Source organism: Myotis brandtii, unplaced genomic scaffold, assembly GCF_000412655.1.
Source record: "Myotis brandtii unplaced genomic scaffold, ASM41265v1 scaffold1173, whole genome shotgun sequence".
NCBI lineage: Eukaryota > Metazoa > Chordata > Mammalia > Chiroptera > Vespertilionidae > Myotis > Myotis brandtii.
This window is the reverse complement of record NW_005354061.1, coordinates 123,896-138,814: the sequence shown is the minus strand read 5'-3', so window position 1 is coordinate 138,814 and position 14,919 is coordinate 123,896. Positions and strand designations below refer to the sequence as shown.

General features: G+C 53.6%; 1 protein-coding gene across 1 annotated transcript; it reads left to right on the top strand.

Moving 5' to 3' along the window:
• The first annotated feature begins 1,948 nt into the window (after positions 1-1,948).
• LANCL2 (LanC lantibiotic synthetase component C-like 2 (bacterial)) lies at positions 1,949-10,647 on the top strand. Its single transcript, XM_014530358.1, has 7 exons — positions 1,949-2,846; positions 3,287-3,494; positions 4,364-4,511; positions 5,942-6,088; positions 7,025-7,207; positions 8,787-8,859; positions 9,598-10,647. The coding sequence occupies exons 1-7, from the start codon at positions 2,711-2,713 to the stop codon at positions 9,699-9,701; spliced, it is 999 nt and encodes a 332-aa protein (XP_014385844.1). The 5' UTR covers positions 1,949-2,710; the 3' UTR covers positions 9,702-10,647.
• The last annotated feature ends 4,272 nt before the right edge of the window (positions 10,648-14,919 follow it).

Below are 14,919 nucleotides of genomic sequence, written 5' to 3'. Positions count from 1 at the left end.
CGGTGCCGGTGCCGGTGCGGGAGCGAGCCCCGCCCGGCGGAGCCCGTGGGAGCAGGAAGAGCCTGGCAGCATGCGATGCACGCTGACTGTGAAAATGCTTTTTCCCCCCTTTTTACCCTTTGTATGCAGTGAATGTGATTTTCACTCCAACTACAGGGGCGGGCAAAAGCGGGTTGACAGCTGTGAGTTCACAAAGCAATGTTTTTTCTTGTACTATTATCATTGCATTACATATTCTTCTATGTGGACAGCTGTAACCTGCCTTTGCTCACTCCTGCATGTGCAAACGGACTCCTACAAAAGAAAGTTACAGCACAAATAACTCCTGCGGCTTGTGTGTTCTCCCTGTGCGGTTAGACGATGATGATGTCAGGGTGGGGACCGGGCCGGTGAGCGCTCGCGGAAGGAGAGGGGCGTGGGAATTGTGTTCTTGGGCATGAAGGGGGCGGGGCGGGGTTGTGATGTTAAAAGGGGGGAAAGTCACAAGATAAAATGAAGATGGATTCAGTTCCATTTTTTAGTTTTATTCATTTCAAATGGGCCGGATGGCCGTAGTTTGCCCACGGCTGGGACGGTGACGATGTCAGGGTGGGGACCGGGCCAGTGAGCGCTCGCGGAAGGAGAGGAGCGTGGGAATTGTGTTCTTGGGCATGAAGGGGGCGGGGCGGGGTTGTGATGTTAAAAGGGGGGAAAGTCACAAGATAAAATGAAGATGGATTCAGTTCCACTATCTTCCATACAGATACTTTATGGTTGGCAGATCATTACATTTTTATCGTTAAAATATTATGTCAAGACTGTAATGAAGATCGATAATATCAAAGTATGCATTTGGCTTGAGAGACATGGAATTTCATGAAAACAAGGACGTTATGGGTGGGATGGTGTCTCCCAGGAAGATGTGCCGGAGCCCTCACCAGGACGCCTCCGCACGGGAGCTGGTTTCCCTGTTAGGAAATGTCATGAGTTAAGGCAGGTCTTCTGTGCAGGGGAGAGAGGCAGTGCCCCTCCCCTGGGGAAGGTGTCCTCCCCGCGTCTTGCTCTCAGTGTTAGGAAGGTCCATGAGCCTTTCTCTGAAAAAGAGAAATCCACTCGCATTCAGTTCCAGGGCCTTGCACCCGTTTAAGGTGTAAACAGGTGCCTCCAGGGTTAAGTAAACCTATGGATTCTCACACCTTACACTCCGGTCACTTAATTTCCAGGGTTTGCTTTGACTCCACACCCACAAGTGTCAGTACAATTTGCCCGGAAAGCACCAAATGTGCAGGAACATAAAATCATTTTCTGTTTTTCTTTTTCTTCCTTGGACTTTTTATTTACATGGGGCCATGAATTCCTTTTCCTTTTCAATTGCATAAACGCCTTTTCTCTCTGGGTCCACAGAAGGACATTTCATTATGATAGCAAGTCAGTTTGTGAGGAAGACACAGTTATACATTTGTCTGTACCTAATAACAGACTACAAAATACACAAAAGCAAAAAAATAAATAAAAAATGCAGAATTAAAGGAAGAAATAAACAATAGACACGTCTACCATCAGGGATTGTAATGCACCTCCGCAGTTGGCATAGCAACTAAATTTTTTAAAAATCATCAAAGACAGAAACATCTGAACAACTGCATGTGTAAGAACGTTGCTAAGTTTCCCTTGAGGAAGACTGCAGGCAGTGGGTAAGAATACCTCCTTCCTTAGCTGTTAACAGTGTTGGTATGTAATACTTTTTAAATATCATCTGACTAGAGGCCCGGTGCATGAAATTCGTGCACTGTAGGGGGGGTGGGTCCCTCAGCCTGGCCTGCATCCTCTCCCAGTCTGGGAGCCCTCGCCAGCCATGACCCCGGCTTCTGGCTGAGCAGCGCTTCCCCTGTGGGAGTGCTCTGACCACCAGAGGGCAGCTCCTGCAATGAGTGTCTGCCCCCTGGTGGTCAGTGGGCGTCATAGCAACCGGTCATTCCGCCGTCTGGTTGATTTGCATATTAGCCTTTTATTATATAGGATAGGCACACCATAATATTTGTACTTATTTGCACTGCATTGATTGCTAAAGTGATTGACCATTTTTGCATATGCTTGTCACTTGACTTTTTTTATGAGGTGCATTGATAATTTTAGGTATATTTCTGTATTCTAGTTTTCTTTTTATTTATAAGTATTTCTCCCTTGTCATTAACTTTCTGACTTAAATTTATTGGCGCGACATTAGTTAATAAAATTATATAGGTTTCATGTGTATACTTCCATAATACATCATACATTGTGCTTTGTGTTCACCAGCCAAAGTGAAGTCTCCTTCCATCACCATTTATCACCCCTTTACCCTCTTCTACCTCCCCCATCCCCCTTACCCCCTCTGGTAACCACCATACTGTTGTCTGTGTCTGCAAGTTTTTGTCATTAACTTTTAAACCATCTTATTTTCTTTCACTTATAGAAGTTAAAATATTTGTGTAATCAAATCCACCACTTTTCAATGGTTTTGTTCCTTTGGTTCTGCAACTTATTTTGTGTAATCCTACTTAAGACTTATAGTTTGTGTAGGGCATTATCACATTTAAAAACTTACCTTAAAAAAACTAAGGTACACTCTCCAACCAATGAAGCATTAAAATGGGCCAGGCAATGTAATTTCTGCCTGTTAACGTTCTTACGACTTAGATTGTTAGAGTAGTTATTACATCGTTGTCCTGTTCTTGTGCCATTTATATTGATGTCTTTTGGTTCTCAGATCATTCACACATTCGCAAGGCGGGTCCAGACCAAAATCAAAGATCTGCTGCAGCAGATGGAAGAAGGGCTGAGGACCGCAGACCCACATGACTGCTCTGCGTATACGGGCTGGACAGGTGAGAAGGGGGCGCCTGCCTAGTGTGTCCTATTCTTAGGTTGTGATATGTAAGACTGGGGTTTAAAACTCCTTTCTCTTGTAAAATGGTAAAGTTCTCTGCCCTTTAGATGAAGTTTTGAACTGTCTTCCTAGAGGAGATGCTTTGGAATTTTATTTCTAAAAAATTCTGCCTGGAGGTTGGAACCTGATCTGTCGTCTGTCGCATGTTGATGACATTATCTGCCCTCACGTACGGCGTCTACAGAAATGTGTGATGAGAGCACACCTGCCCCAGGGTCAGGGTTTGTGCTGCCTTTTTTCTACCCTGAGTTTTTTTTTCAAGTCTATCCTGTTGCCCTTCAGAAATACAGGTTTTCTGTAGGTTTTCACGTCAATGTAAAATAATGTCCAAAAGGCGAAAGGGAACGGGATTGATGCTCTTCTTGGGGAATTCCCCAGGCATAGCCCTGCTGTACCTGCAGTTGTACCGGGTGACGGGTGACCAGACACACCTGCTGCGGTCCCTGGATTACGTCAAGAGGACCCTTCGGAATCTGAATGGCCGCAGGGTCACGTTCCTCTGCGGAGACGCCGGGCCGCTGGCCGTGGGCGCGGTGGTGTACCACAAACTCAGGAGTGATGGCGAGTCCCGGGAGTGCATCGCGAAGTGAGTGCTTAACATTGAAGTCTCTTCTCCAGGCTCTCAGTGCAAGGTCCTGCTGTCAAAAGATAATGAAAAAGGAAGACATTTTTCTTTTTTTCTTGGTGCCGTGACTCGGAAAGAAAGACATTTTTTAATTCATCTGCTGCTACAGATCTCTCCGAGAAGTGAAGTTTGTGTGTGAATACTGAGCAGAGTGTGGGATCATGTGCTCACTTTCTACCCAGCTCTGCTGGCCTTAACTTGGGGAAGGAGGGGGCGGAGCACACGCATGTTTCTTTGTGTTGCTTTGATCATTTTCCTGAGGTAATTTTTGGCTGCCTTCAGTGCATGGAAAGTAGCTTGTATGCCTCAGACTTACTGTGGTCGTTGTTCTCAGGTTCAGTTGCGATGGGACAGTTAGAGAGCCCGCTGTGTGTGCATCTATTGGCTTCTGTTCTTCTCTGGAGAAGCAGAAGTCAGCGCTCACGACCGCGGCTGTGGTCTCCAGCTCATGCTGGTCTGTTCCTGTTATTGAATGACAGGCAACTCGGGCTAATTCCCAAGCGTTGGCTACATTTTACTACCATTTTCGTTTAGAGTTTAAGTCATTTCTTCTAATTCTGGATTTCAAAATTGAGTATCTTCTCTTACATGGCTTAGGGTAGATGCACGGTAGACATTTTGACCATAACGATGTTTTGTTACTCATTGTGACATCTGAGAGAGAAATGAGTGAAATGGACAAGGTTTTCTTTTCTGTTTTTTGATATATTTTTTAAACCATTTAAATTGAAAATAAATAACAGGCAATTCCTAAAGGAACGGGGTTATTTACAGTTTCGGGAAGGTATCCTAGACCTTCTCGGGGACAGAGACCCTTTCTTGTGGGGTAGACTTTTGCAGCTCCAGAGATCCATTGTCTGCCAAGATTCGGACCTTCCCGACGAGCTGCTTTATGGCCGGGCCGGGTATCTGTACGCCCTCCTCTACCTGAACACGGAGATCGGGCCAGGCACCGTGTGTGAGTCGGCCGTTAGAGAGGTAGGGTCACCCACAACCCCGGGCATCCTCTCACCCGTCTGCACTCTGCCCCTAAGAACAGTGACTTCTGAAAGCATCTCATCAAACTAACGATTTGCTCCTTCCTGCGTCTTCTAGGAATGTTTTTGTTTTTAATCTGTACTCCTCTTAGGCCTGTATCCAGTCAGCTGTTTTTACTAGAATCAAACAACCCCAGCTTCCTTTCCCACACACAGCCGGTTCCTGCAGCCTTTTCCACACACAGCCGGTTCCTGCAGCCTTTTCCACACACAGCCGGTTCCTGCAGCCTTTTCCACACACAGCCGGTTCCTGCAGCCTTTTCCACACACAGCCGGTTCCTGCAGCCTTTTCCACACACAGCCGGTTCCTGCAGCCTTTTCCACACACAGCCGGTTCCTGCAGCCTTTTCCACACACAGCCGGTTCCTGCAGCCTTTTCCACACACAGCCGGTTCCTGCAGCCTTTTCCACACACAGCCGGTTCCTGCAGCCTTTTCCACACACAGCCGGTTCCTGCAGCCTTTTCCACACACAGCCGGTTCCTGCAGCCTTTTCCACACACAGCCGGTTCCTGCAGCCTTTTCCACACACAGCCGGTTCCTGCAGCCTTTTCCACACACAGCCGGTTCCTGCAGCCTTTTCCACACACAGCCGGTTCCTGCAGCCTTTTCCACACACAGCCGGTTCCTGCAGCCTTTTCCACACACAGCCGGTTCCTGCAGCCTTTTCCACACACAGCCGGTTCCTGCAGCCTTTTCCACACACAGCCGGTTCCTGCAGCCTTTTCCACACACAGCCGGTTCCTGCAGCCTTTTCCACACACAGCCGGTTCCTGCAGCCTTTTCCACACACAGCCGGTTCCTGCAGCCTTTTCCACACACAGCCGGTTCCTGCAGCCTTTTCCACACACAGCCGGTTCCTGCAGCCTTTTCCACACACAGCCGGTTCCTGCAGCCTTTTCCACACACAGCCGGTTCCTGCAGCCTTTTCCACACACAGCCGGTTCCTGCAGCCTTTTCCACACACAGCCGGTTCCTGCAGCCTTTTCCACACACAGCCGGTTCCTGCAGCCTTTTCCACACACAGCCGGTTCCTGCAGCCTTTTATGGGAGATCACCAGTCTTTTGGGGGAAACATTGTAGCTACAAAGCAACTAAGTAGTCTAGAATATTTTTATAGGAAGTTTTTCCAGACTCTAGTAAACTTTTTATGCAAAAAAGTTTTGGTTTCATGGTTTGACTTTTTCTACTCGGAGATTGTCTACGGATTTCTCTCTGCCTGTATCCATTAATTCACAAAAATAAAGATAACAGTGCTGAGTGCCTAGAGATTTCTAGATGAAGCTATCTAAGGACATGCTGTTAGTGGTATTAGACTGAAACAGGATACATGTAAGTTTTTCAGACGTAAACTGTGCCCTTATGTCTGCAGGTCGTCACTGCTATTATTGAGTCGGGCAAGGCTCTGTCGAGGGAGGAGAGGAAGGCTGAGCGCTGCCCCCTGCTGTACCAGTGGCACAGGAAACAGTACGTGGGGGCAGCCCACGGCATGGCCGGGATCTACTACATGCTGATGCAGGTGGGAGAACGCTCTGGAATACTGACACGGCGACCAGACATAAAGCAGTAGATCAGATAGGAAAACGGAGCTAAACTTGGCTCACAAGCCATGCAGGCTGCACAAAGGGTCCTTGGAACCAGGACACCTAAGCTTTGCTGCACTCACCCAAGCAGCGAGCTCAGAGAGCTGAGTCCGCACTCAGATCAGGTGCCTCCGCCCACACTCCTGCGCGGGTCCTGCTGCCGTGGGAGGAGTTGCTCTCCCCATCAGGAAAGCTCCCGGGAGCACTCGGCCTCATCCTGTCCCCCGGCCCCGGGTGCGAAACGGGCTTGGTCATTTATCATTCTCGTGAGACGCGGCAGTTCACAGCTGAGGGAAAGCCTGGCCGCCATAGTACCCTGAACTCTGAGGGTGTGGAAGACATTTTCAACTTTAGTGTCTGAAACATAAATCATTTATGTCTATTCCTCACGTGTGCTTATTTCATAGAATAAGCATTTTAAGCTTTATCATTACCAATATATAGAAAGAGAAAAAATATTTAAGTATGTGAATAAAAAAAGCAACAACACACCAGACTGGGACAGACTTCTCTCTCCCTCTCCCTTCCTCTCTGAAATCAATAAAAATATATATATATTAAAAACACAAACAAACAGGCCTGCTATCTGTGCTAACTTTATGTGTTAACTTGATATTTACTCACAGTGCCAAGAGATGTGGTCAGAGTTATCCTGAATGTTCCTGTGAGGTATTTTGGGTGAGGTTTGTATTTAAATGGGTGGAAGATCTGCCCTAGACTTAATTAACCCGATAATTGAATTGATTCTAATTTTATATGCTTCTCAGTATTCCAGGTAATTGGTACTTTGTTGCCATAAGATAGAGGTTTTTTAAAAGAAAAGAAGGAACTTTAGAAAAATAGAGTAAATGTTTTGTTTTGTTTGTTTAAAGCCAGCAGCAAAAGTGGACCAGGACACCCTGGCCGAGATGGTGAAGCCCAGCATCGATTACGTCCGCCACAAGCGCTTCCGCTCCGGGAACTACCCGTCGTCTCTGAGCAACGAAACGGACCGACTGGTCCACTGGTGCCACGGGGCCTCGGGGGTCATCCACATGCTGATGCAGGCGTACAAGGTCAGTGCCGTCCGCACCCCCGCTCCTCGGTGGGCCTCGGTCAGCCCGAGCTGCTGGAGGAGGGGGTGCTGTCTGCCCCAGGGCCGTCAGGAAGAGGGTGTGCTGTCTGTCCCAGGGCCGTCAGGATGGGGGTGTGCTGTCCGTCCCAGGGCCGTCAGGAAGAGGGGGTGCTGTCTGTCCCAGGGCCGTCAGGAAGAGGGGGTGCTGTCTGTCCCAGGGCCGTCAGGAAGAGGGGGTGCTGTCCGTCCCAGGGCCGTCAGGAAGAGGGGGTGCTGTCCGTCCCAGGGCCGTCAGGAAGAGGGGGTGCTGTCCGTCCCAGGGCCGTCAGGAAGAGGGGGTGCTGTCCGTCCCAGGGCCGTCAGGAAGAGGGGGTGCTGTCCGTCCCAGGGCCGTCAGGAAGAGGGGGTGCTGTCCGTCCCAGGGCCGTCAGGAAGAGGGGGTGCTGTCCGTCCCAGGGCCGTCAGGAAGAGGGGGTGCTGTCCGTCCCAGGGCCGTCAGGAAGAGGGGGTGCTGTCCGTCCCAGGGCCGTCAGGAAGAGGGGGTGCTGTCCGTCCCAGGGCCGTCAGGAAGAGGGGGTGCTGTCCGTCCCAGGGCCGTCAGGAAGAGGGGGTGCTGTCCGTCCCAGGGCCGTCAGGAAGAGGGGGTGCTGTCCGTCCCAGGGCCGTCAGGAAGAGGGGGTGCTGTCCGTCCCAGGGCCGTCAGGAAGAGGGGGTGCTGTCCGTCCCAGGGCCGTCAGGAAGAGGGGGTGCTGTCCGTCCCAGGGCCGTCAGGAAGAGGGGGTGCTGTCCGTCCCAGGGCCGTCAGGAAGAGGGGGTGCTGTCCGTCCCAGGGCCGTCAGGAAGAGGGGGTGCTGTCCGTCCCAGGGCCGTCAGGAAGAGGGGGTGCTGTCCGTCCCAGGGCCGTCAGGAAGAGGGGGTGCTGTCCGTCCCAGGGCCGTCAGGAAGAGGGGGTGCTGTCCGTCCCAGGGCCGTCAGGAAGAGGGGGTGCTGTCCGTCCCAGGGCCGTCAGGAAGAGGGGGTGCTGTCCGTCCCAGGGCCGTCAGGAAGAGGGGGTGCTGTCCGTCCCAGGGCCGTCAGGAAGAGGGGGTGCTGTCCGTCCCAGGGCCGTCAGGAAGAGGGGGTGCTGTCCGTCCCAGGGCCGTCAGGAAGAGGGGGTGCTGTCCGTCCCAGGGCCGTCAGGAAGAGGGGGTGCTGTCCGTCCCAGGGCCGTCAGGAAGAGGGGGTGCTGTCCGTCCCAGGGCCGTCAGGAAGAGGGGGTGCTGTCCGTCCCAGGGCCGTCAGGAAGAGGGGGTGCTGTCCGTCCCAGGGCCGTCAGGAAGAGGGGGTGCTGTCCGTCCCAGGGCCGTCAGGAAGAGGGGGTGCTGTCCGTCCCAGGGCCGTCAGGAAGAGGGGGTGCTGTCCGTCCCAGGGCCGTCAGGAAGAGGGGGTGCTGTCCGTCCCAGGGCCGTCAGGAAACAGCCCGCCCCGCCCTCTGCACTGGGCGCAGCTTCCCGGCCGTGGCTCAGGGAGGTCATCGAGAGTCTGTTTTGCTGCCTCCTCGAGTGAACACTCAGCCTTGAAAAACAATGTCGTCTTCTTAGTTTGCAGAGTGGTGTCTGGACTATGGCGCCCACGGGTGCCGCATCCCTGACAGGCCCTATTCACTCTTCGAAGGTGAGGGGGCCCCAGGTGTGGGTGATCGGGCCCCCATCTCTGTGGGATTGGCACCAACGCCTCCAGTCCTGCTCGAGCGATGACCCCACAGCCATACATACTCACACAGGAGTTCACGGCTGAAGTTTACATTAGTCTCCCTGCCGCCTGCTGTGTGCTCCTGTGAATGTCTTCCCAGTGTTTTGGTCTCTTGTGCAGTAAATGCAGACAGAACATAGGGCGCTTGCTGCTTGGTAACGAGGACATGCTAAGTTCCTCCACTGCACCCCTGTGCGGTGTTGCATGCGTGCCACTGCTCTGTCACAGGGCCTGTTAGCTACTTACATGTATCTAACTACTTCAGTTACATAAACAAATGTGACTAATCAATATTAGTATTTAAAGAACATTAGTACCTAGAAATATTAGTAGTTGGAAAAAGTTATGAGAATATCGAAGAAAGTTCTGAAAATCAAGAGCAATGACAGGAAGTGAGAAAACAATATTAACCGTCTGCTGCAGGCACAGTATGTAGAACATAATCCGGGAAAGCAAAATAGTTCTACAGAGAGCCCTGGGGTGTGCGTGTGCATGTGTGTGTATGAGTGTATGCGTGCACGTGTGTGTGCCAGTGTGCGTGTGCATATGTGTGAGCGTGTGTGCTGTTTTGTGACTGCTGCCTCGGTGGCTCCTGACAAGGAGGGGTCGGGGGCTGTGTCCCTCCCAGGGCCTTTCGTAAAGGACCCCCTTGACTTGCAGGCATGGCCGGCGCGATCCACTTTCTCTCCGACGTCCTGGCTCCTGAGACATCCCGGTTCCCGGCGTTTGAACTTAGCTCTTCGCAGACGGATAAAAAGATGTAAAAAGACTCCTAAGCGCCCCGTTTGGACCAAAAGCCATGAGACTTCTCGGTGCCTGACGGGGAACCAGCTGTGAATCCCGCGGGGGAGGCGGAGAGCAGACACGCTGGGCCCTGTGTGCAGTGACCCTGGACCTGGAGCCCAGTGTGATATACCGTCTCGCCTGTCACGGCCCCCCCGCGGCCACGCCCGCTCTCACACCCCGTTCTCGCAGCGTCTGCATGTCTCTTGGTGTTTGTTGTTTGTAGGTACCAGCTGTGCTCAGCAGAAAGCCCCCTGTGCCCTCGAGCGGAGCTGGCCCGCGGGACACGCGGCAGCCCCTTCCCTGTAAATCACTTCACAGCGGGAGCCTCGGGCGGAGGCCGGTGACACCCAGTGCTCGCACCCGCGCCACCTTGCTGCACCTCACGGGGCAGGAGGGCAGGGCTCCAGGACCGAGAGGCTGAGCAGATACGGGCTCGGCCTTCCCACGAGGGTTTTGTGCTCACCTCGGTGTTTTTTGTTGTCGTTTTTTAATTTTCTTTAAATCCTTACCTGGGATATGTTTTTCTGGTTTTAGAGAGTAGAGGAGAGAGATTGCCTCCCACACGTGCCCTGACAAGGACTCGAACCCGCAGCCTTTGGGTGTACAGGGCTGACGCTCCAACCACTGAGCCACCAGCCCGGGCTCGCCCTGGTGGTTTGAGAAGCCGGGCGCCTCGCTCTCCGAGCTGGTCCTCAGCGGAGTGGCCTCGGGACGGGCGGCCGTCCAGGTGAACCTTCCTGTGACCGCTGTGCGTCAGGGCCCCGAGCGTCAGCAGTCCTAGGCCCGGTGCGTTACTAAAGCAGACGGCTCCCCTGTCCATCCTCGTTAAGTGTGTGGCTTGAAGTTCAGTGAATAAAGTTCCAGAAGGCGACCGGCAGGCAGGTCTCTGTTCCGTGTCCCTGCAATTAAACTACGTCAAACCTGGTCCGTTATCAGGGCATCCGCTCGGGATCAATACATTCCTGTGCTTTGTCCACTGTTTGGGTGATGACAGGGTCATGTTGATGACACGTGAAAGGACTGGTCTTCACTTATCCACACGGGAAACATGATCCAGCGAGAGCCTGGCGGACACGTTCGTGTAAAACGGGCGCTGCTCTGGGTGAGCGCACCTGCCCCAGTCCTGCCCCGCGGGGTTCAGTGTAGAAGGGTTTCCCTCCTGGGATGGCTGGTCTGGAACGTCTCACCTTGCGAGCTGAGGTGGGGTCAGGGAGACACGCGAGGCCTCTGAGGCCTGGTCCTTGTCTGGACGCCACCAGCCCCCTCTGCGCCCTCATGAAGGAGTCGGTGCGGAAGGCGGTCGCGGGGAATCCTGCGCTGCTGAGCGCCGCCTGGGCTGGCCTGATGGGAATGACAGCTCAGGAGCCTTCGCCACACACTGTTTCCAAGTCACGACTGTTCTCTCACGTGGGGCTGGTGACTTCCCGGGACACAAGTCCTTAGGGTTGTTTTTAAGGGGCTTCCTGGGCAGCCAGTGCCGTCACCTGGAGGACGTGCATCATGAGTGAGCTGAGCCCAACCTGACAACCTGCTCCCCGCCCCCATCCACACGCAGCCGCTCCCAGGGTTCTGCACCCTCACCCCCCAGCCTGTGAGGCCATGACAAGAGCGTGGCCCGCGCTGTCACATGGCCCAGGGAGGCCCCGGGGGCTGCATAGGACTCACCTCCAGGCCCCAGGACAGTGTCCCAGCCAGAGGGGTGCATCCTGGCCACATGTCCCCAAACAATGAGGGTGACGCTTGGTCACCTGCGAATCCTCCATGTGTGACAAGGGCTTGTTTCGGGCTAACACGTGAGGGACAGGTAAACTGCCTGCAGAATAGACGAGGAGCTTATACTTACAGGTTTGCTCCTGGCCAGGAGAACTGACACCTCCCTCCTTCCCACTGGTGTCAACAGTGCGCAGTGTGTGGCCCAGTGACCGCTCACCAGCCGCTGTGGCTCAGGCCCCCACGGTGGAGGGGACGTGGCGTGGGCCAGGGTCAGGTACAGTCAGGGTCAGTCACAGTGAGGGTCAGGCACGGTCAGGGTCAGGCACAGTGAGGATCAGGCATGGTCAGGGTCAGGTACAGTCAGGGTCAGGCTTAGCATCAGGCACGGTCAGGGTCAGGCACATGTCATTTTGGGGTGGATTGCATATTGATGTCTTTGAAGCGCTCTGGGCAGTGAGGGTGCACAACAGGGCAGGGGCCACAGACAGCCCAGCGGCATTAGGGGGCTGAGGAGAGGACGCGCAGCCCCTGGGGCGGGGGGCTGTGCTCTCCTGGAAGCCATGAGGGAGGGGGAGGAGGAAGGGGGAGAAGAGTGATCGGCTCTTCCGGAGAGGAAAAAATTGGCCATGCGAGAGAAAGGGGATCAAGAATATACTTTTTTAAGTTCAAAATATTAACAGCGCGCTTGTGAATCCATGGGCAGGACCCAAAGGGCAGTGTTTGAAATGTGACATGGCACAGAAAGGGGGAAGAGGAGGGGGAGCTGGTGCCCAGGCCCAGACCAGCCGGGCGCGGAGCTGGGAGCCCGCCTTCCACATCTCCGGCTCACAGATGGGTGCAGACGCTGTGGGCGCAGAGGGGCTGGTGGGCGCGGTGGAAGTCTGATTTCTTCAGTGTTCTCAGCGGGGCAGCATCTGCTGAGTGGAGATGGAGGAGGAGGTGTGGGGACTGGAAGTGAGAAGAGAAAGTGTGAAGATCGCCAGGAGAAGGGAGGAGGGTGAGTGAGCGGCTCTCAAATGCCAGCCGCTCAGCAGTCACTGGGAGGCTTGTGGAAACGGTTTCTGGGCCTGTCGGATCCAGTAGGTCTAGGTGGGGCCTGGGGGCGTCTCCTGCCAAGTTCAGGGTGATGCCGGTGCTGCTCCCCCGGGGACCCCACACATCAGGGGAACTTGCCCGTGGGTCCCTGGTTCCTCTGGTCACCCCAGGAAGGCTGGTCTGGACACGGGGTGCCCGGCATAGGGAGACCAGTGGGTGGGCTGTGGTGTTCCTCCAGCCATGCTCAGCTCGCTGGTTAGCTGGGTTTGTCTGAGTTGCTTTGTCCTGTGTGCTGGCTTTAGTCTCTCGTGTCAGAGGGTCTGCTAGTTAGCTCAAGGCTGCACAAAGCCTCGCAGAGCTGTGGGGTGGGGACTGAAGCTCATGTGAAATTCTTGCCCACAGGGTTGACGTGGCTGGATCTTTTCACCGGGGAAACGCTGGGCCTGTTTCTGGAGCCCACCAGCGCCTGCCCAGCCGATGCCCAGTCTCCTGCTGCAGGTGACAGAGGGAAGGGGGAAGCGAGCCGGGGGCCATCTTCACCAGAGGGCACTCTGACCTTCACCCTGACCTCATGTCCTCTGGGCCAAAGACCAGCGCTCTCTCCAGAAGAGAACCTCTAGGTGGGGGAGGGCCCTGACCCTGCTGGGTGGCAGGAAAGGCCTCCACAGAGCTGACTGGAAGCTAAACAGCCAGTGGCCAAACCTCCTCCCTGCCACCCAGAGCCCCTGGGTGCTGCCCATCCCACAGCCCAGGCCCAGGGCCTGGGTAACTGCCTGGGGGGCTCCTGCTGTCCTTGCTGTGGGCTCGGACTCACGATGCCACATTCAGCTCTGCCTTCCAGGGTTGTTGGGAGGATGAGATCAAATAATCCAAGTCAAGAACCTAACATCATGCACATGTTCACAAACTCGGTGTTGCCTTCTCTGTGAACTGGGGGGTTAAGGGGTGACCTCAGATGACGCTCGCTCACGGGGAAAGGATTGTGATGGTGGACTGGTTGCCTCTACTGGCTGGCACCCCCTCCCCCACCCCTGGAGCAGCAGGCTGGCCCCACCCCCAGGAAGGCAGCTTTCATGGGATTTTGCGGCCCCAGCCCCACATCCCTGTTCTTTTTTCTGGAATCACAATCCTTCAGGGAGCTGCTGGCCACTCCCACTTGGGTGCTGAGCTTCAGCCGCACACCCATAGATGGCCAGCTCTGCTAGGGGGACGTGGTGTGTCATTTACAATCAGCACATATGATTCATCGGTACTATTCCCAGTGGCCTACTCAAGGGATATAACCACAGTGACTCTCCATTCTCTATTCTAGGCTCTCCTCCATTTAACAGGGTTAAGCTCTTGAGAGCATGGCATCTCTAATGTACAATATTGACTGTCGAGTCGGGCACTGTGTGAAGTCCTTGATAAGCCCATCGCATTTGGTGATCTCATCTGGCCCCACAGGAGCCTGTGTGGTGGTTTCCCTGACACATTTCTCTACCTATGAGGCAACTTGGGGCGGGGAGGTCATACCACGGCTAAGCTGTGGGGCACAGATTCCATGAGACCCAAATTTACAGGAGTAGCAACAAATATTTCCAGGTCAAGGATGAAAATGGAACTAACTCCCATTCTCGCTGGAGGGTGAGGGAGATAAGCCATTAGAATGTGCAGCAAAGTAACTGCACAACATCTTAGTGGACAAGGACAGCAAAGGTATGCTCTGAATCTAAGCATTAAATCATGCACGTGAGCTTTACATTCCTGTTTTATACCACGTTCAAGCAATTACGGTTCTCAGTGCTTCAATCTACTATGTATTCATGGGACACTATAATGTAATTGTTACTGCTCGGACATAAGCAATCGGTGAGCCCCAGCAATGACCGCCTGTGGCTAGCTAGACACAAGCAGACACTGTGCTCCTCTGGAAATACACCCACCATCTCTGACGTATTCCTTCCAAACAAAAGGAGAATCTGAGTCCAATCACACTTCTCTATAGAACTACCAATGTACACGAAATGCAAACACCGTGGGGATGCCATCTGCAGATTCCACACTGTGGGTACAGACAAAAGACATGGTTTAAAAACAAAAACAAACCAAAAAAAGCAAAGGGGTAAAAAGGAGAGAGAGATGTGTAACCTCAGAACCACCTCAAAATGGCCCTGTCCCGTTTATGGAGACACTGAGTTGCTTTTCAGAGACAACAGAACAAAACCCATGTCAGGCAGCCAAAGCAGGTGCGGAGAACTCTGACCCTAGCTGCTTCCGGAACCAAACTCTCGCCCTCCCCTCCCTACATGCACGGAACCACAGGACGGGGACACAAGCGGAACTTGAACCCAGGAACCGGAAGCGGAGGGTCCGCTGTCCAGGAGGATGTGGTGCTGACGCCCCTGCACCCCTTCTCAAAGTTAAATAATGCCGCCAACGGCTCAGGTCTCGGCACCTCCCCACACA

Excerpts from the sequence above, each read along its gene's own strand:
- LANCL2 (XM_014530358.1), top strand. The coding sequence starts at position 2,711 with ATGTCTTTTGGTTCTCAGATCATTCACACATTCGCAAGGCGGGTCCAG. Across the intron at positions 2,847-3,286 it reads TGCGTATACGGGCTGGACAG|GCATAGCCCTGCTGTACCTG; the intron begins GTGAGAAGGGGG and ends GGAATTCCCCAG. Across the intron at positions 3,495-4,363 it reads TCCCGGGAGTGCATCGCGAA|ACTTTTGCAGCTCCAGAGAT; the intron begins GTGAGTGCTTAA and ends CTTGTGGGGTAG.